General features: G+C 42.4%; 1 protein-coding gene across 5 annotated transcripts in view; it reads left to right on the top strand.

The window, feature by feature from the left end:
• The window catches only part of PTPRB (protein tyrosine phosphatase receptor type B), a 129,177-nt gene that overhangs the window by 14,048 nt on the left and 93,070 nt on the right, over positions 1–22,059 (top strand). For 2 of the 5 annotated variants that reach the window (XM_055580480.1, XM_055580470.1), the window contains exon 4: positions 21,517–21,790. In XM_055580480.1, the coding sequence (XP_055436455.1) occupies positions 21,517–21,790 (274 nt within the window). The other 3 variants (XM_055580492.1, XM_055580500.1, XM_055580509.1) reach the window with 3 other exon arrangements.

Below are 22,059 nucleotides of genomic sequence, written 5' to 3'. Positions count from 1 at the left end.
GGTTGATTTCCTTTAGGATTGACTGGTTTGATCTCTTTGCAGTTCAAGGGACCCTCTAGAATCTTCTTCAGCACCACAATTCCAAAACATCAATTCTTCAGTGGTTACCCTTCTTTATGGTCTAACTCTCACATCCATACATGACTACTGGAAAAACCATAGCCTTGACTATACGAATCTTTGTCAGTAAAGTGATGTCTTTGCTTTTTAATACACTGTCTAGGTTTGTCATAGCTTTCATTCCAAGGTACAGTGTCTTTCAATTTCATGGCTGCAGTCACTGTCCACAGTGATTTTGGAGCCCAAGAAAATAAAATCTGTCACTGCTTCCACTTTTTTCCTTTTCTATATGTCATGAAATGATGGGACCAGATGCCATGATCTTAGTTTTTTTAATGTTGAGTTTTAAGCCAGCTTTTCACTCTCCTCTTTCACCCTCATCAAGAGGCTCTGTGTGAGTGTGTGTGTGTGTGTGTGTGTGTATTGATATCAGTATATATGTACTAATTTTTATCAGTATATATATAGGCTTTTTCCAGTAGCCATGTATGGATGTGAGAGTTGGACTATAAAGAAAGCTGAGTGTCAAAGAATTGATGCTTTTGAACTGTGGTGTTGGAGAAGACTCTTGAGAGTCCCTTGGACTGCAAGGAGATCAAACCAGTCAATCCTAAAGAAAATTAGTCCTGAATATTCATTGGAAGGACTGCTGCTGAAACTGAAACTCCAATACTTTGGACACCTGATGTGAAGAACTGGCTCATTGGAAAAGACCCTGATTCTGGGAAAGATTGAAGGCAGGAGGAGAAGGGGACAACAGAGGATGAGATGGTTGAATAGCGTCACCGACTCTATGGACATGAGTTTGAGTAAGCTCCAGGAGTTGGTGATGGACAGGGAAGCCTGGCGTGCTGCTGTCCATGGGGTTGCAAAGAGTCAGACATTACTGTGCAACTGAACTTACTTAGAACTTAAAGGCCTCCCAGGTGGCTCAAATGGTAAAGAATCTGCCTGCAGTACAGGAGACGCAGGTTAGATCCCTGGGTCAAGAAGAACCCCTGGTGAAGGGAAGGGCAACCTAATCCGGTATTCCGGCCTGGAGAATTTCATGGAAAGAGGAGCTTAGAGGGCTAAGTTCATGGAGTTACACATGAGTCAGGCACAACTTAGTGGCTAGACAACAACAACAGCAAGCATATATGTATATATAGAGAGAGAGACAGAGAGAGAGACAGAAAGATCAGTACCAAAAAAAAAACCAAAACCGCATCAAATAAAAAACATGCCAAATAAAAACTATAATCAATAGAAACATATCTGCCTGAACACTATAAGGCTGTATTTTAGCAAAAAAGAATATTGCCTCATTTTTGCCCAAGTTTTACCGTTGTAAACAAACATATAGGAAGCTCCTAGATGTGGCTGGGCTCTACCGGGATGGATCAAGGACAGCCAGCTTTAGAGTTCCAGGAGCAGCCCAGTCCTATGTTGCAGACCTCATGTGGTCAAGCCCAGAGCTGGGTTTGCAGCCTTGGATTGTGATAAATACTCTGTTGGGTTTTCTTGTCTTTTTAGTTTTAATTTTTTCTAAGGGGAGATTCATGCTAAGGTTTATATGAGCTCCCAGATGAAGCACCAAGTGTTGGAAGTTTGTGTGAATCTAGTGTTCAATATGTTTCTATTATGATATATATATATAGAGAGAGAGAGAGAGAATTTTATTCATGGACTAATTATATACACATACATATTTTTTCCTTTGTGATTTCTCCTGTTTCATCTCTTAATCACTCTTCAACTCCCCACCCTCACCCACCAAAAAAAAAAATGACAGTCCAGTGACTTTGGAAAATGTTCATATATTCAACAAATAATAATATTTCTTGAGAACTTAACTAGTATCAAAATACAGTGGTTAAGAACTCAGGCTTTGAAGTCAAAGGCCTGAATTCCTCTTGCTAGCTAGTGACCAGCTTCAGTTTCCTCATCTATTAAAATGAACCTCTACCTCTTAGGGCTGTTGTGAGGACTGGGAGAGACAAGGCCTATAAAATGCTTAACACAGTACCTGATCCTTAGTAAGCACTTCAGAAGTAATAGCTGTGGTTGCTGTATTTACTGGGACTCAAAGGTGAATGACAGGTTGTTGCCCTGAAGAAACTCACCATCTGCTGAGGTGCTGAGGGGGATGGAGATTACTTGGGTTTGGGTGGAATACAAAAGAGAGGTTCCTGACCTTGTGGAGGTTTTAAGTAATGTCTTCTTGTGGACAGAATATCTGATTTGAGCTTCACAGAGTACAGGAATTAACCCAATAACAGGTGGGGAGGAGGAAGGGAGGGATGGACATGGAAGAGCTGAGATGGGACAGGATGGAAAGTTGGACATAATTTCAACTTTCACCCAAGATTAGTATTTTAAAGAAACTTGGGGATTATTATCGCTTCAGTCCAATCATGGATTCCATACTAATTCATTGAGCATCTATCTGCCAGACTTTGTGGGGAGTATGAAACCAAAGATGGTGTTACAGAGGCACATAGAGAGCATGATGTAGTCAAAATTATTGAGCACAGGATCAGTACTCTGTTGTTGTTATTCAGTCACTAAGTGACTCTTTGTGACCCCATGGACTGTAGCACACCAGACTTCCCTGCCCTTCACTATCTGCTGGAGCTTGCTCAGACTCATGTCCATCCTGAGTTGGTGATGTTAACTAACCATCTCATCCTCTGCTGCCCCCTAATGAGTAAATGACTTAGACAGTATAAGAAAGTGAAAGTGAAGTAGCTTGTGTCCGACTCTTAGCGACCCCATGGACTGCAGCCCACCAGGCTCCTCCGTCCATGGGATTTTCCAGGCAAGAGTACTGGAGAAAGTATAAGAGCTCTGTAATAATTTTCACATGTGTGGAATTTGGATATATACTGATGAACATCTCACATTTTTAATGCAGTCTTCATCCAGAAACAGACACTAGTTCCTACTTGTTATTTTAATTAGTGACATGCTTAGATAATCTGTCATTCCTTTTGTTTACATACATATGTAGCCACCAGGCAGAAGTTAGCACACTTGACCTGAAACAGATCTAGCAAAGAAAGAACAAGAACTGAAATAGTGAGATTTTTTGCTTGGAAAGACAATGACATCACTGCTAACTCCCATTTATGAAGTGACCGTATGTTCTAGATCTACAAGCAAAGGACGAGTTGGGATTAGAACACAGGACTGGGAATGGAGGGTAGGGTGTCACAGAAAACTTAAAATGAGAAAGTGGGATGTTTTTGTGTTTTTTCTTCCATCAAGAGTTTGTTTGAGTAATGAGGAAGGAAACGTGAAGAGATGCTACACTATCTGCAACGAAGAGAGTCCAGGGGATAACAAGTAATAGCTAAAATTTGTGTGCCAGCAACTATGCTAAGCACTTTCATATATTCTGGGAGGTGGGTACTTGTATCTATTTTCCATCACTGTGTAACAAACAACCCCAAAATTTAGTAGATTAAAACAATGAGAGCTTACTATTTATCATGGTTTTGTTAGTTGGAGGGTGGGGGTGGAGGCGTCCTTTGCTGGTTTCACCCAGGCTCACTCTTGCAGTTGCCTTCAGCATGGGGGCTCAGATGACTTGGAAGCTTCACAGTAGCCTCTTCCATGGCTAGCATTTGAACTAGCTGCATGCTTCGGAGAAGGCAATGGCACCCCACTACAGTACTCTTGCCTGGAAAATCCCATGGATGGAGGACCCTGGTGGGCCACAGTCCATGGGGTCGCTAAGAGTTGGACACGACTGAGCGACTTCACTTTCACTTTTCACTTTCGTGCATTGGAGAAGGAAATGGCAACCCACTCCAGTGTTCTTGCCTGGAGAATCCCAGGGATGGGGGAGCCTGGTGGGCTGCCATCTATGGGGTCGCACAGAGTCGGACATGACTGAAGTGACTTAGCAGCAGCAGCAGCAGCTTAAAGAGGCAAGGACTCACCCAAGGTCACATGGTTAAACAGTAGCAGAGCAAAGAGAAGAGAAGACACACACACATATACTCCTACCCATCTAGTCACTTTATTCTCTTGCATAGAGCTCCTATTTATGAAGATAAAGGCCAAGAAAGAAATGATTTGAAGCCCAACATCACTCACTGATGCTCCTGCAAAGCTGTCCTAAATTGGCTCTTTTCAGAGCAGATTTTTCCCTACCTTTGTCCTTTTCCTTCTCTTTCCTCACATCCTCTTATGTCAGTTTGGAGGACTGTGAACCTGAGCCAGTACTTGGCTTCAAGACTCTCTTTCTCTCATCCTGGACATGAATTAAGGCAATCAACCTGTATTACATGCCTACAGTATTTCCTGGAAAATAGTGTTCAATTAATATTAGCTATTGCTATTATTGTTACCATTACAGTATTATGTGATTGTGTGTATGTGTTTTTGTGTGTGTCTTTACAAGGAAAAAGTTGGTGGAATAAGTAGCTTGCCTATGGTATGAGTCAAGAAATATCTAGCTCAGTGGTACTCAAAGTATGGAGCCCAGATCCACAACTTGATAGGCATTCAGTGACTATGGCCTTACCATAGACCAACTGAATCAGAATCTCTGAGTGTACAGCCCAGCAATCTTTGTTTTAACAAACCCTCCATGTGACTACATGGATGTACTTTTAAATTCCAGAACAACTGATCTAGATAAATCTCATCCCTCATCCACAATATCTCTCTTACGGACTCACTAAATACCTTATTTTCCCACCATTGATGGCACTTTTGTGCATGTGTTATGACAGGGTGAGAGGAAAGTGAAAGTAAAGTGTTAGTCAATCAGTTGTGTCCGACCCTTTGCGACCCTATGGACTGTAGCCCACCAGGCTCCTCTGTCTATAGGATTCTCCAGGCAACAATACTGGAGTGGGTAGCCATTCCCTTCTCCAGGGGATCTTCCCGACCCAGGATTGAAACCAACCCAGGGATTGAACCTGGGTCTCCTGAATTGCAGGCAGATTCTTAACCATCTGAGCCACCTGGGAAGTCAGTGGGTGGGAGGGGATGGTGCCATAAAAGTTAAATAATCAAGTAGCAGAATTAATGCATCTAATTTCAGTCTTCTGCTGTAACTTAGCAAAGTGTACAGTCTTGAAAGAAGGGGGCCCAGGATGGGTAAGTGGAACCTGAGAAGACACTGAACTGCTGCTGGACTCCAGGTTCTTTGTGTTCATTAAAAAAAAAAAAAGGCATTTCCAGGCACATGGTTCTAGTGGGCATGCACAAGGCTCCATATTGGAACATTGGCTGGATTTCAGCCCCTGCACATACCTTCATCCAGGCACCCCTGTGTGCCACATGCACAGAGATATACTCTGTCCTTGTACACAAGCCCAGGTGTAGATCAGGCCAGAGGTGGATGTCAGAGGTTCATCCTTCATGTATTAGCCATTTCCTATGGGCAAGGAGAGACAGGCAGGAGTGGAGGTAGCAGGAAGTCAATCTTTTGGGGCCCTGAGCATGGGGTGCAGGCGGAAATTACATGTGCAGAAATGGCCTCCAAAGGAAGAGAAGACAGGCCACAGAATTGTGTTTCTCTTCAAACTCTGAGCAGAGTTCATTTATCATTTGAGTCATGGGCTCTCAAGAAAGGACTGATCTGGATCATCTCTCAGCCATGTGACCTTGGGGGAGATGGTTTGATAAAGTGGTAAAGAGCCAGGGCTTTCGTATCAGAGAAACCTGGTTTAAATCCAAGTGATATCAACTAGGAGTTACTCAAGTCATACTTGCTTCCTCTTTAAAATAAGGATAATTAAGGTACTCTATCTGCCACATAAAACAGCTGTGAAGATTGCAATCTGATTAAGAAAAGTGCTTAGTGCATTGTCTATACACAGTAAGTATTCAGTAATGTTGACGAATTTAGAAATTAACACTAGCTTCTTGTTTTTGTCTCATTTTTGCTACCCTGCCTATGTCACAGGGTTGTTGTAAGAACCAGATGAGCTAGCATTATCACGTGACAATGCTTTCAAAGGAATGAAGTATTGAACATGCATTAAAAACGTTACTGGCTGGTTCTACTAAACACCCGTCAGTTTTGTTTGGAGACACACCCCCTTCTTCCCTGCACCGCCATCCTGCCCTGGCCAGGCCTGCGAGAGGGCCCACATTTCCTCAGTTCATGAATAGCCATTGTGGTGCTGGTGCAGGTTTAATGGCTCTGTGCTTCCTTTCATTTGGCCCTCAGAGACATCACCGCCCAACGTGAGTCTCCAAATAATTGAGGAGACAAATGCAAAAAAAAAAAAAAAAAAAAAAAAAACCCCACCCCTAGCAAGTCTGGGGTCAACTCCTTTATCATGTTACATAAACACAGGGGCGTCTCCCCACTGCCCACTGCTCTGTGGCCAGAACTAAAAATGGGACAGCATTCCCCTTTTCTGAGACAAACACCTAGAAGCAGAAGTGCAAACATAACAGTAAAAAGAAACATTCCAAACCATCCCCTAATGATTCCCTGGGATCAAAAGAAGATTTTTAGATTGTCTAGAGTGAATAGGATAAAAGATAAACAGATGATAAGACTGGTCATAGCACAAAGAGCTCATGCGAGGGGGTACAATATTGCGGGAGGGATGTGTCCTTGACAACCCTAATTTATAATTGGCATTATTTAAGTCTAATTCTGACAAAGGGCTGTAGTTCTCTCAGATTGCCCACTAATGTGGATTATGACGTGCCAATAGCATAATACGGTTTATGATTCACTCGACCCTCTCTGGCTTTAACATCTCTAGGATTTTTCTTTCCTTTCATTTTCTTTTAATTATAGGGGATTTGCCTGACTCTCCATTTGGTGCACCAAAAGGCTGTGTTCATATATTGTCACAATATGAGTCACATGCACATAAAATGCAACCCATAAAACAGAGCGTGTGCATTGACTTGGGCTCTTTAACCTCCCAGTATTTGTCTAAAGTGGGTTCCCTTTGGCAGATGAGGTGGAGCCCAGGTGAGGGCTGATGCAGAGGGTAGAGAATGTAGCAAAGGAAGAAAAATGAGATTGAAGGAGAAGCCAGGATGTGCAAATTGAGACAGGAAGTCTGTGGCTCTCAGTCCTGGTCAGAATCACCTAGGAAGCCACCTGTGGTGGATTCATTTCGATATTTGGCAAAACTAATACAATATTGTAAAGTTTAAAAATAAAAAAAAAAAAAAGAAAAGTAAAGATACAGATTCTCAAATTCTCCCTCAGACCTATTGAATTAGAATTTACCAACATAGGACCTCAGCATCAGAGTGTAAAAATCTTCTCATGGATTCTAACGTGCAGTTATATTTGTGATCCATTGGGAAATAATTGAATAATTAATCTGTTAGAGAAAAAACACTGAACCCAAGAGAAGAGGAACAGTTCTGTTGACAAGGTACCTATCAGATCAGATCAGATCAATCACTCAGTTGTTTCCGACTCTTTGCGACCCCATGAATCGCAGCACACCAGGCCTCCCTGTCCATCACCAACTCCCGGAGTTCACTCAGACTCACATCCATTGAGTCAGTGATGCCATCCAGCCATCTCATCCTCTGTCGTCCCCTTCTCCTCTTGCCCCCAATCCCTCCCAGCATCACAGTCTTTTCCAATGAGCCAACTCTTTGCATGAGGTGGCCAAAGTACTGGAGTTTCAGCTTTAGCATCATTCCTTTCAAAGAAATCCCAGGGCTGATCTCCTTCAGAATGGACTGGTTGGATCTCCTTGCAGTCCAAGGGACTCTCAAGAGTCTTCTCCAACACCACAGTTCAAAAGCATCAATTCTTCGGCGCTCAGCCTTCTTCACAGTCCAACTCTCACATCCATACATGACCACAGGAAAAACCGTCGCCTTGACTAGACGAAACTTTGTTGTCAAAGTAATGTCTCTGCTTTTGAATACGCTATCTAGGTTGGTCATAACTTTCCTTCCAAGGAGTAAGTGTCTTTTAATTTCATGGCTGCAGTCACCATCTGTAGTGATTTTGAAGCCTATAACTTGAATCTAATCATAAGGAAACATCAAACAATTGCAAATGGAGGGAAATACATGCCATAGAGATAACTGACTTATATCATTCAGTAAGGTCAATGTCATAAGGATGGTTTTAAAGACAGGAAATGTTCCAGATTATGGAAGATTAAGAGACTTGACAACTAAATGTAACACAGAATCCTGGGTGGGATCCTTCTTAGAGAAAAAAATAGCAACAACAAATGCCAAAAAGAATGCTTGAGTCAATTGGTGAAATTGAAATATGGACTATAGATTAAAGTATTATATCAATTTTGCATTTCTTAAATTTGATGTCTTTATTGATATTAAACAATTCATTCAGGAGATATGCAGTCTACTCTGAAATTGTGGCAGAATGTTAGAAAAAGATAAATGGGTCTTGGTAAGGATATGTCACAGCACTCACTCTTATAATTCTTACAGCTTATCCATAAGTTTGAAATTATTTCAAAACAAAAAAAGTTTAAAAAATAAAAGGAGTGATTTGCTTAAGAGCTTGTATAGGGCAGAATCCAAGGGATGCTCTTGAGTTAGGGGTAAACCAGTGGCTCAGACCCAAGAAGATCTGTCCATCTTCTTCAAGGACCAGGAGGAGAGAGGGTTGGGTGGGGGGAGAGGATAGCAAACATCATGAGAAATGATGATGAATTTGCAAGAAAGAACAGTAAATCCAGGGGTCAGAACTTGTGGGTGAGCCAGCTGATAAGTATGAAGATAAAGATGCTCTGGAAAAGACTGCTAAGTTCTTTAAATCTCTGCAATTTACCCCAGTTACATACTGGTTTTACTCACATAGTCCACTCACAGGATAACAGCTTTGAAAACCAATTATTATGAAATATGGCAAAAAGTCACTGAAAGGGGAAACTCTATGAATTCTAGGGAATGTCTCTGAAGGGAAAATTTTCTTGATTCTTCCCACTCTTTGGGTGAGCTGGCAACAGAATCCTACCACTGCTAAATCCAGACGAGGTCACTACTTGGGTACTGTCTGTTTGGGAAGTACACAGGAGGTACCTGTTTTCTCATCAGAGCTCTTTTTATCTGGATCTCAAGTAGACCTGGGCCAATGAGCACACACTGCCAGTGCAGCTTCATCAGGTGCTTGCCCTTCATCTGTATCTGTGAACATTTACACTTGTGCCTCTTTTGAACGAGGCTGTAATTCCAGCCAGGACAGCAGAGTTGAAGAGAGAATGCCACAATAGATGACTTGCTAAGAGTTTTGATCTTGGTGGTCTGAAACCAATGACCTCTGGATAATTCCAGAAGGGTTAGATCTTTCGTGGAGTCAAAGGTTGCTTAGGCACTAGTTTATCTGAAGGTTTAGGTACTAGGTATTCTTGAATTCTATCATGCTGAGGGTTCCACAAACCTCAACAAAAGAGTCCCAAATGAATTACTTGGATGCAATCTCAAAAACGACAGAAAGATCTCTGTTCATTTCCAAGGCAAACCATTGAATATCACAGTAATCCAAGGCTATGCCCTTTGAAGGTGAAGTTGAAGGTGAAGTTGAACAGTTCTATGAAGACCTACAAGACCTTCTAGAATTAACACCCCAAAAAAGATGTCCTTTTCATACAAGAGACTGGAATGCAAAAGTAGGAAGTCAAGAAATACCTGGAGTAACCGGCAAATTTGGCCTTGGAATACAGAATGAAGTGGGGCAAAGGCTAATAGAGTTTTGCCAAGAGAATGCACTGATCATAGCAACTCTTCCAACAACACAAGAGAAAACTCTACACAGGAACATCACCGAAATCAGATTGATTATATTCTTTGCAGGCAAAGATGGAGAAGCTCTATACACTCAGCAAAAACAAGTCCAGGAGATGACTGTGGATCAGATCATGAACTCCTTATTGCCAAATTCAGATTTAAATTGAAGGAAGTATGGAAAATGACTAGACCATTCAGGTATGACCTAAATCAAATCCCTTACAATTATACAGTGGAAGTGAGAAATAGATTCAAGGGACTAGATCTGATAGACAAGGTGCCTGAAGAACTACGGACAGAGGTTTGTGACATTGTACAGGAGGCAAGGATCAAGATCATTCCCAAGAAAAAGAAATGCAAAAGGGAAAATGGTTATCTGAGGAGGCTTTACAAATAGCTGTGGAAAGAAGAGAAGCAAAAGGCAAAGGAGAAAAGAAAGATATACCGATTTGAATGCAGAGTTCCAAAGAACAGTAAGGAGAGATAAGAAAGCCTTCCTCAGTGATCAGTGCAAAGAAATAGAGGAAAACAATAGAACAGGAAAGACTAGAGATCTCTTCAAGAAAATTAGAGATACCAAGGGAACATTTCATGCAAAGATAGGCACAATAAAGGACAGAAATGGTATGGACCTAACAGAAGCAGAAAATATTAAGAAGAGGTAGCAAGAAGACACAAAAGAGCCATACAAAAAAGACGTTCATGACCCAGATAATCACGATGGTGTGATCACTCACCTAGAGCCAAACGTCCTGGAATGCAAAGTCAAGTGGGCCTTAGGAAGCATCACTATGAACAAAACTAGTGGAGGTAATGAAATTCCAGTTGAGCTATTTCAAACTACCACACAACTGCACTCATCTCACACGCTAGTAAAGTAATGCTCAGAATTCTCTAAGCCAGGCTCCAGCAATACGTGCACCATGAACTTCCAGATGCTCAAGCTTGTTTTAGAAAAGGGAGAAGAACCAGAAATAACATTGCCAACATCCAATGGATCATCAAAAAAGCAAGAGAGTTCCAGAAAAACATTTATTTCTGCTTTATTGACTATGCCAAAGCCTTTGATTGTGTGGTACAATAAACTGTGGAAAATTCTGAAAGAGATGGGAATACCAGACCACCTGATCTGCCTCTTGAGAAACTTGTATGCAGAACAGTTAGAACTGGACATGGAACAACAGACTGGTTCCAAATAGGAAAAGGAGTACGTCAAGGCTGTATGTTGTCACACTGCTTATTTAACTTATATGCAGAGTATATCATGAGAAATGCTGGGCTGGAGGAAGCACAGGCTGGAATCAAGATTGCCAGGAGAAATATCAATAACCTCAGATATGCAGATGACACCACTCTTATGGCACAAAGTGAAGAAGAACTAAAGAGCCTCTTGATGAAGGTGAAAGAGGAGAGTGAAAAAGTTGGCTTAAAGCTCAACATTCAGAAAACGAAGATCATGGCATCCGGTCCCATCACTTCATGGCAAATAGATGGGGAAACATTGCAAACAGTGGCTGACTTTATTTTTCTGGGCTCCAAAAATTACTGCAGATGGTGATTGCAGCCATGAAATTAAAAGATGCTTACTCCTTGGAAGGAAAGTTATGACCAACCTAGACAGCATATTGAAAAGGAAAGATATTACTTTGTCAACAAAGGGCTGTCTAGTCAAGGCTATGGTTTTTCCAGTGGTCACGTATAGATGTGAGAGTTGGACTATAAAGAAATCTGAGTGCCAAAGAATCAATGGTTTTGAACTGTGGTGTTAGAGAAGACTCTTGAGAGTCCCTTGGACTGCAAGGAGATCTAATTAGTCCATCCTAAAGGAGATCTGTCCTGGGTGTTCATTGGAAGGACTGATGCTGAATCTGAAACTCCAATACTTTGGCCACCTGATGTGAAGAGCTAACTCATTTGAAAAGACCCTGATGCTGGAAAAGATTGAAGGCAGGAGGAGAAGGGGACGACAGGATGAGATAGCTGGATGGCATCATTGACTCAGTGGACATGGGTTTGGGTGAACTCCAGGAGTTGGTGACGGACAGGGAGGCCTGGCGTGCTGCGGTTCATGGGGTCTCAAAGAGTTGGACACGACTGAGCGACTGAACTGAACTGAACTGAAAAGATGATGCTGTGAAAGTGCTGCATTCAATATGCCAGCAAATTTGGAAAACTCAGCAGTAGCCACAGGACTGGAAAAGATCAGTTTTCATTCCAATCCCAATGAAAGGTAATGCCAAAGAATGCTCAAACTACCGCACAATTGCCCTCATCTCACATGCTAGCAAAGTGATACTCAAAATTCTCCAAGCCAGGCTTCAACAGTATGTGAACCGTGAACTTCCAGATGTTCAAGCTGGGTTTAGAAAAGGCAGAGGAACCAGAGATCAAATTGCCAGCATCCGTTGGATCATCGAAAAAGAAAGAGAGTTCCAGAAAAACATTTGCTTCTGCTGTATTGACTATGCCAAAGCCTTTGACTGTGTGGATCACATAAACTGTGGAAAATTCTTCAAGAGATAGGATACCAGACAACCTTACCTGCCTCCTGAGAAATCTGTATGCAGGTCAGGAAGCAACAGTTAGAACTGGACATGGAACAACAGAGTGGTTCCAAATTGGGAAAGGAGTATGTCAAAGCTGTATATTGTCACCCTGCTTATTTAACTTATATGCAGAGTACACCATGAGAAACACTGGGCTGGAAGAAGCACAAGCTGGAATCAAGATTGCCGGGAGAAATATCAATAACCTCAGATATGCAGTTGGTGCATAAGACACCACCCTTATGGCAGAAAGTGAAGAGGAACTAAAAAGCCTCTTGATGAAAGTGAAAGAACAGAGTGAAAAGCCTGGCTTAAAACTCAACATTCAAAAAATGAAGATCATGGCATCTGATCCTATCAATTCATAGCAAATAGATAGGGAAACAATGGAAATAGTGACAGACTTTGTTTTGGGGGGCTCCAAAATCACTGCAGATGGTGACTGCAACCAGGAAATCAAAAGACGCTTGCTCCTTGGAAGAAAAGTTATGACCAACCTAGACAGCATATTAAAAAGCAGAGACATTACTTTGCCAACAAAGATCCATTTAGTCAAGGCTATGGTTTTTCCAGTAGTCATGTATGGATATGAGAGTTGGACTATAAAGAAAGCTGAGCACCAAAGAATTAATGCTTTTGAACTGTGGTGTTGGAAAAGACTCTTGAGAGTCCTTTGGACTGCAAGGAGATCCAACCAGTCCATCCTAAGGAAATCAGCCCTGAATATTCATGGGAAGGATTGATGCTGAAGCTGAAACTCCAATACTTTAGCCACCTGACGTGAAGAACTGACTCATTTTAAAAGACCCTGATGCTGGGAAAGAGTGAAGGCAGGAAGAGACGGGAACGACAGAGGATGAGATGGTTGGATGGCATCACCAACTCAATGGACATGAGTTTGAGTAAATTCTGAAAGTTGGTGATATACAGAGAGGCCTGGTATGCTACAGTCCATGGGATCACAAAGAGTCGGACACAACTGAGCAACTGAACTGAACTGAACTGAGGGTTCCACATCTTCATTGGAACAACTGAAGAATACAATTATTTTAAGATTCCCCAGTACTTAGCCATGTCCTTGTTGAGTGGTGAGGTATGAATATTTACTGTGTTAGATAAACGAACAGTCATTGAGTCCTACAACATGGGCATGGGAAAATAACAAAGAGCCAAGACTTTGTCCTTCAAGAGTTTTCTAATGTAGCTGATGGTTTCATCATTGTATTTTTGAAAAACATAGTAAGACCCTTTGATTTTTCACTATGGTCACTGTCAGCTCCAACATTCAGAGGACTCTCAGATGCCCTGTGTCTGCCTCATCCAATAGAAAAGGGTGGAATGGGAAAGCTATATGGAAGAGGTGGGCAGGATGGGGGCCCAGCAAGCCTCCATTTTTTTAGTTTTTTTTAATGAAAAGTCAAAATTCAGACTTTTTACCATGAAAAATCTATTTTTCTCAAAATTATCTGCTTATTCCATTAAAAAAAATATTAAGATCACACTATAAAAGCAAGAAAAGGAATATGTGCTGACTAGAGTCCTCTGTTTACAACCTCCAGAGAATTCTTGGGAAATAATGTTCTAACATGATGTGTGTTCAGTTGCTCAGTTGTGTCCAACTCTTTGCAACCCCAGGGACTGCCGCCCACCAGGCTTCTCTGTCCATATAGTTTTTCAGGCAAGAATATCTGAGCAAGTTGCCATTTCCTACTCCAGGGGATCTTCCCGACCCAGGGGTCAAACCTGCATCTCTTGCATCTCCTGTATTGGCAGGCAGATTTTTTACCACTGTACCACCTGGGAAGCCCCCATACTACACTTGATCTTAGTCAACAGTCTAATATGATACACAGAAAAAAAGAATCTTTACCCTCCAATCATCCGTTTCTAAGGGCGACAAGATGTGTGATTTTTGCTTTTGTTCTCCTTTTCCTTAAAGCCAGTGTTAGCCATGTTTTGTTTATTTACTATCCTGGGGCTTGGATAGTCGTGAGAATCGTGACCTAGCTCCTGACAGTGGAATGTATAGCAGTCACGCCCATATAGACATCCCCACTGGCCACATTAACCTCTTGATTTGGTGCATATGTGAGCTAATTCATTTCCGCGGGTGGGGTGACAGCACATGAAACGTGGGAATGAAGATGCAACAGAATCGCTTGGGATTGGAAAAATGATTCGTTTACAGTCACATCTGGTTTTAAGTCATTCTGTGTACAGTTATAAAGCTCTGACAAAAGCTATGCAAAGCCCATTTCCTCCAGATTAAAATTAAAAAGTGGGGGAAGGGAAGAGGGTGAGAAATTTATGTAGAGAAAAAAATATCAGGAAACCTTAGAGATGTGTCTGGGAGAGATGGTGGGGCTGCTGCTAGAGACACATCCGGCACTCCCACCCCTCCCTTCCAGGATTTAAAAAAAATCTTGGCACGGCCAACAGTCAGAGCAGCCAGTGAATGTCTTTTGTGCCGATCTACTGGAGAGTCCCTCTTGGGTATGGGATTGACAGAGAGGGTAGTTTATTATTATTTGGATGTGCTCAGAAAGACATTCTCATTCATGGACTTTGTCATTCTCTAGCATTGCTGGGTGCTCAGCATCCATGATTTATTGCTTTCATATACTATTGTTACTACTCACACTGTCTAACACTTGTGCCCTTTAGCCAGGGAAGTGCTATTCATATAACATGTACCTTCTCATTTACTCCACCCCCTCATTAAACCACCTCCAAATGTTTGTATTTGTTTCCATTTTTCTGGAGACCTATGACCTAGTAAGGTTACGATCTAGGAAGCTAGAAAGCTTCCTTGAAATGTATCCCAAAATAGTATCTTTAAACACAAAAGTCACGGTCCTTTTTAGAAAACTGCTTATTAAAATTATCTTACCTTAAATTTTTATAAATCCCTTTTTAAATGCATGACACCTGTGGCAGGTTAAAATTGTATTCACTTCTGCTGTCATTTACTTATAGAGTCAGTCCAAATTTAAACAGAGAAAAGGATTTGCCATCTTGTAATTTTTTTTAATTGACACATTCCCTAATTGCTAGGCTTTCTTCTTTTTAAAAATTTCTGAGGAAACAGACATGAGAGCTGCATAAAAAAGGCATCAGAATTGGCATGTCATCTATTGTTTGCTGCATGTTGATCATTTTCCCTTTAGCATCTGTACTTTATGGAGAAGTGTTAAATATCAAAATGTACATATAATACATATTGTAAATATACTATATAAAATATATACTATATTATATATTATGTCACCACTTGACAACTTCTAAAACTGCTCAAGACCTTTTAAATCGCCAATATATTTCTTGTAACCAGAGAGCTCAGTGAAATTTAAAAGAATGAAGAAATCATTAACTTTCTTTAACATAAAATGATCTGGTTCAGGATTCAGGGTTTGGGACTGACAATCTAAGACTTCTTACTGGAATTTGGATAGCTCTTTCTCACCAACTAAAGCAGGAAAGCTTGTTAAACACCACATACACATTATTGAGCTCCACCAGAACATTTCAAATTCTTCAGATTGTGGTAGAGCCGTAAGATTTTATGTTTCTAGCAAGTTCTCAGATGATGCTGATTCTAGCCTTTGAGAACCACTGTCCTAAAGATTACTCCTTCCCTCCCCTTTCTTCTTTTTCTCCCTTCATTTTCCCTCTCACTCATCTTTTCCCACCTCTTTCTCTTCAAAATCAATCTTCTCTTCTTCTCTCCTCTCACCTTCTCTCCCTTTCAAGATGATCTTTGAGGTATACAGCAGGAACATGTCTAGAAGGGCTTGTTTAAAGTATTTATTCAGATGACAATATTTATTGAGCAGCTACAAAGACTCACTCATTCATTCATTCATCTATGCATTCAAAAAATACTTGTTGAAACTCCACCATACTGCCAAGTTCTGTGCAGAGGAGCAAGACAGACAAAGACTCTGCCCACAAGGAATTCTCTGCATGGCCAGGGAAGACAGATAGTATACAAATGTATAAATAATTAGATTATTACCAAGTGTCATTAATGTGCAGAATTAAATAAATGGATTGCTGAGATGAAGATTGATAATGGCACACTTAACCCCAGGAGGTCAGAAAGGGTCTGGCCCCACAGGGATGTGTTTAGGCTGAGATCTAAAGACTGAGAAGATAGCTAAGCAGAGCCTGTGGGCAGGAGTGGTCCAAGAGAAAACTGCAAGCACAAAGGCCCTGGGGCAGAAAAGAGTCAGCTCCTTAGGGTGTCTCCATAATTTATAACAAGGCTTGGCACACAGTAGGTGCTCAGTCAGTATTTGCTAAATGAATGAGTAAATGGATTATTAGACCCAGGGTGCTGGAGCATAGGAGGCAGGCAAGAGAGAGACATAGGGTGAGCAGAGGCCAGGTCATGATAGACCTTTTAGGTCATGAGTGAGAAGTCTGAATTAACCAATCAGATTTACCAATCCACTCTCCCTGCATCCCCTCAAACTTCTCTGCACCCTGCTCAAACTTGGATGTAAAGTAACAATTCTCAAAACCTGGCCCCGGGACCCCTGATGATCAGTTGTATTATTCAACATGTATGTTCATAACATGAAAAGAATCATGCTATCATCTATGAATTCATAATTAATGAATGTTATTTAGAGAAATTATTCATTAATTATTATGACTATTTGTTTAAAAGGCAGCTGTTTGATTTTAGACACATATCTAATAAAAAAAACAGCCCCACCCTTCCCATGCAGTCTGGGAAAGATTTCATAGTGGCAAAGAGAAGTTATCCCTGAAAAGTTACAGAGGCTGACTCCAAATTTCTGGAACGCAGTAACTTATAAAGCAAATGCAGTGGCATTAAACAGGATTTGTTGTTGTTTAGTCGCTAAGTCGTGTCTGATTCTTTGTGACCCTATGGACTTCAGCATGCCAGGCTCTGTCCTTCACTAGTGAAAGTGAAGTTGCTCAGTCGTGTCCAACTCTTTGTGACCCCATGGACTATAGCCCACCAGGCTCCTCCATCCATGGGATTCTCCAGGCATGAATACTGGAGTGGGTTGCCATTTCCTTCTCCAGGGAATTAAACAGGATAAATAGGTTCAAAAGAAGTTGAGGAATTCCAAACAAAGATGAGAACAAAGAATAAAATGAATTATTTTATTTATGCTTTGTACAGTAGTTTCAAATAAACTCCTTTTGTAAAAGATGTTATCTGGCAGATTTTCCCAGTCCCTTACTGCCTTGAGTCTACTACATATCTCTCTAATTTTTCATATTCATATAAGTGTTTCTAAAAGGAAAATCAGCCTTTAAAATGTAATCAGTAAAAACCTGTGTTTAAACTTTCTCTCCTTGTTTCATAATATATTCATTTTTATGGGTTATTTAGGACCCACTAATTAATTGGGTGCTTTGCCATGAGCCTTAAGATTCTCCAAAAAACAAAACAAAATAGTAATTACATATCTAAAATATCTCTAACTCCTAGTCCTTCATAGATTGCTGTAATTCTTCATACACATTGGTATCAAAATAGATAAAAGACACACAATCTTAAATGTACAATGTCTCTCTTTGATAGATCAATAATAAAATCATTGTACTTAAAGAAATTGCTCCTCCTTTTCCTAATTCCTATCCCCAGGGTTATTATTAGCAGGTCACTATTAATTATAGACTTTAGAAGCATTTGAAGAGTGTGGTGGGGATATTTTGTTACTGCCTTGTTTGACTAGTCCTCTTCACTTTTTTTTTTTGTATAGTTGCCTCTATTATAAGGCAGTATACTGCATTATATTCAGACAGTATATTGTATATAAAAAATACAATTTTGAAGTTAACTGATAGGGTACAGTAAGTTGGTAATGGCACCCCACTCCAGTACTCTTGCCTGGAAAATCCCTAGGACAGGGGAGCCTGGTGCGCTGCAGTCCATGGGGTTGCTAAGAGTCAGACACGACTGAGCGACTTCACTTTCACTTTTCACTTTCATGCATTGGAGAAGGAAATGGCAGCCCACTCCAGTGTTCTTGCCTGGAGAATCCCAGGGATGGGGGAGCCTGGTGGCCTGCTGTCTATGGGGTCGCACAGAGTCGAACACGACTGAAGTGACTTAGTAGTAGTAGTAATGTAATATTAAAAAAAAAAAAAGAATGAGAAAGCTTGGAGAACAGAAAAAATAAGATTCAATGAAGTTTTGTGCAAAGAAAAGAGGAGTATTTAGTAAATTGGAGTGGAAAGATTCCAAACTGGGGGCCCAATCTATGAGAAAAAAATGCAAAAACCTCACTGGAAAAGACAGAGAAGGATGGCCAGCAGAAGTTAGGTAAGTGGATCCTACACAATGGATGAACTTAAAAAAGAGTGAAGTGTGTGATTTGGATGCAGTCTATTACTCGGTTAACTGGCACTTGGACAGCACATTAAAGTTTGCAAAGGTGCTTTAACATATGTAATCTTATTCTTCATAATATCTCTGGGAAGTATTTAGAGTAGACATTATTCCAGTTTTACAGACAAGGAAATCACATTGCTTTCTGAAAACACCAGAAAGGGAAATGGTGATGTTAAAAAGGAATAAAGCTGAAAAAGACTCCTGTAAAGGTCAAAGGCAGCTTGTAGGTTTACAGTATCTAATGCGGAGAGGAGTGTCTCTGATGATGCTGAAAGGCATGCTAGGCTGTGAATAGCCATTGAATTTGAGCGGTAAAATATGGAGGGTAAAGTGTTCTTTATTAAGACCAGTGACCTGGGCAAATAAATAAGAAAGCTTACATTTTCCCCAAAATACATACATATTTTAGGTTTGACCTTCTTTGAGTATTTGTGACTTGAAAAGGAGATTTGAGATCTCTAGTCTAGCTGCTGGAGAAGGAAATGGCATCCCACTCTAGTACTCTTGTCTGGAAAATCCCATGGATGGAGGGGCCTGGTAGGCTACAGTCCATCAGATGTCGAAGAGTTGGACAGGACTGAACGACTTCACTTTCACTTTTCACTTTCATGCATTGGAGAAGGAAATGGCAACCCACTCCAGTGTTCTTGCCTGGAGAATCCCAGGGACGGAGGAGCCTGGTGGGCTGCTGTCTAGGGGGTCTCACAGAGTTGGACACAACTGAAGTGACTTAGCAGCAGCAGCAGTCTAGCTGCAGAGTAACAACCCATAGAATCTTCCAAGGAGTAGAAACTTCATTTTTTCATTAATTAAACAAAACAAAACATGATTTCTGAAAGAATTGAAATAATTTTCACTTCTTTCCTTTTTTTCCTCAAAGTAGATACATTTGATATAGTATTCAATAATATACCTTTATGTATAATCTATTTGAAAAAGAAAAGAATGTCATCTTTCCAATTAATGTAGCTCTACCATTCTGTTTTGAAAATCTCCTCTCAGCAATTGTCAGAGATGGCACCGAAAGAAAAGTAACCAAACATTAGAAGCTTGTTGCAATACTTTGTTACTATCACCTCAGTCCTGTCCTACTCTTTGGGACCCCATGAACTGTAAATCCCCAGGCTCCTCTGTCCATGGGATTTCCCAGGCAAGAATACTGGAGTGGACTGCCATTTGCTCTTCATTAATTGGGAACTTTTAAAATTTTCAGATACATGATGACTCAGGTACTGAGGCAACTGCTAAAAGTTGGCACAAAGTTAGTGCTTGAAACTAAGTGAATTTTGCTTTTTTGTAATATATGGGGAGCTGGGCCATTAAAGGTATTTCCCTCAAACCAGAGTTCCTATTGCTTTCTTACATTCAATTATAGATGAAAACGACTTTAACTACTGAACCGTCAGTAATGAAACTGCTTTGCTTGTGGGCTGAACAAATGGTGGTGATTATGTATGTTCTTGGTTAGGACTATTTGCATAACATTTGGGGAGGGCACAGACCTCTACACAAGAGAAAGGGGAAAGTGAATGGCAGAAAAAAATGAAGGCCAAGTTGACAATGGACACCACCATTTTAGGGTCTTTCTCTTGGTTGTGTCAGGGGGATGCGCGTTGAGACAAATGAATGCTTTGAGGTGAGAAAGGCAGTAGCACTCTAATAAAGGATTTAGGAAAGAGTGAGGCGACCTAGGAAAATCTGCTGTGGTCAAGTTTAATCCTGGGAAAAGAGACCCTGGAGAAAGCAGATGAGGAAGATAGGAAGGAAGACAGGGAGGGGAGGCGCAGGGTGTGGGGGTAGGAAGAGGGCGGGGTGGGGAGCTGGAAAGTGAGAGGGGGCAGTCCAGATTGTGGTGAAGACGGTGGGGTTGAGGACCACAGGGTGGGAAAAAAGTGAAATTCACGCAGAAGGAGGCAGACCTCCGCGGACGCGGCCGGGACCCCTGGAGGGGGAGGCGGCGGCGCGGGGCGGCGGGGGTAGCTTGGCCCACCTCGTGCCCGCTTGGTAGCCTCAAGCCTTTGCTCCGCGGGGCTCCCTCCCTCGCCGGAGCATTGTTCCTTTGCCGGGAGACGAGGAAATTGCCTTTTGATTGCGGAAGTCCGCGGCCGGGGCCCGGGGCGAGGCAGCGCGGGTCAGAATGGCAGCGTGGGAAGGGCGGCGCGCTGACGGCCCCAGCCGCCTCTCGCGTCGGCAGCCCGCCCGGGGCGGCAGCAGCAGCAGCGGCTGCGGCGGCCCCCGCGCGTCCCCAGCCCAGAGGCCGGCGCTCTGCGCCCGCGGGGCGCGCTAAGCGCGCACAACAAGTGGTCCGGGCTCCGCCGGCCGTCGGGCCGCGCGGCGCGTCCCAGCCCCGCAGTAGAGTTTGGGGGAACCGCCGAGCGCCATGCGGAGCCATGGAGCCGGGCTGGCCCTGTGGACCGCGCTGAGCCTGCTGCAGGTGAGGGGCCGCGAAGAGGTCCCCGCGGGCGGCCGCGCCCCTCCCCGCCGAGGATCAGATTCTCACTCCGCTCTCTGGTCTCCTGGGCTGCGTTTTGGAGAGGGAGGTGGCAGAATTTCTTCCTCTGCTTGGGGAACGGTGATCCTCTTCTGAGTCCCCAGCCAGACTGACAACTCGTGCCACAGAAGGCAAAAAGCCACCTTCTCTCTCCAGCTGCTCGGGAGAAAAAGCAGTTAGGGGAAAAGTGGCCACGCACTTCTTTTCTCTTGACTGGAGGGCGAAAGGATGCATGGGCAGAGGCTGGGGCCAGGGGTGAGTGGAGGCAGCTTGGGGAGCTTGCTACGGACTCATCCCTGAGCAGGGATAGATGGTGGGCTTCAGCTATTGTTCTGGTTCCTTTGCAGACTGGACTGGGGGAGCCAGTGAGATGCAACTTCACCTTGACAGAGTCCAGGGTCTCCAGCCGGTCCGTGTCTCTCCAGTGGAGAACTCTGGCGTTCCCCTGTAACTTTAACCTCACCTACAGCAGTGACACGTCTGGGGTCGCGTGGTGCCACCCTGTACGGATAGACAACACCACCTATGGATGTAACTCCGAGGATTTACAAGCGGGAACCATCTATAATTTCACTATTATGTCTCTGGATGGAGAAAAGAAAACTATGGTCTTGCAAACAGGTAAAAAGTGACAGGTGCAGCTGGAAGTCCAGGCCACTCCTGGCTGAGACCTGCCTTTTCAAGCCAATGCTTCCTTTGAGTTCCAGGCATACAAAATAATGACAATAAAGGTAAAAACATTTGTAAGATTATTGACAAAGATTTCTAGTCTCCTCAGATCTGGCAAGAAACAGCTTGGCTGACTTTCAGAGATGTCCCTAGTGCTGAAAACAGCGGACTAGCCACTTAAACAGGGAGAGCAGCAGAGAGAATAAGTGGGCTGTGTAGGG

The sequence above is a fragment of the Bubalus kerabau genome, chromosome 1, assembly GCF_029407905.1.
Source record: "Bubalus kerabau isolate K-KA32 ecotype Philippines breed swamp buffalo chromosome 1, PCC_UOA_SB_1v2, whole genome shotgun sequence".
Classification (NCBI taxonomy): Eukaryota; Metazoa; Chordata; class Mammalia; order Artiodactyla; family Bovidae; genus Bubalus; species Bubalus kerabau.
Note: the sequence above shows the minus strand (reverse complement) of the source record. Positions and strands in the feature narration are given on the sequence as shown.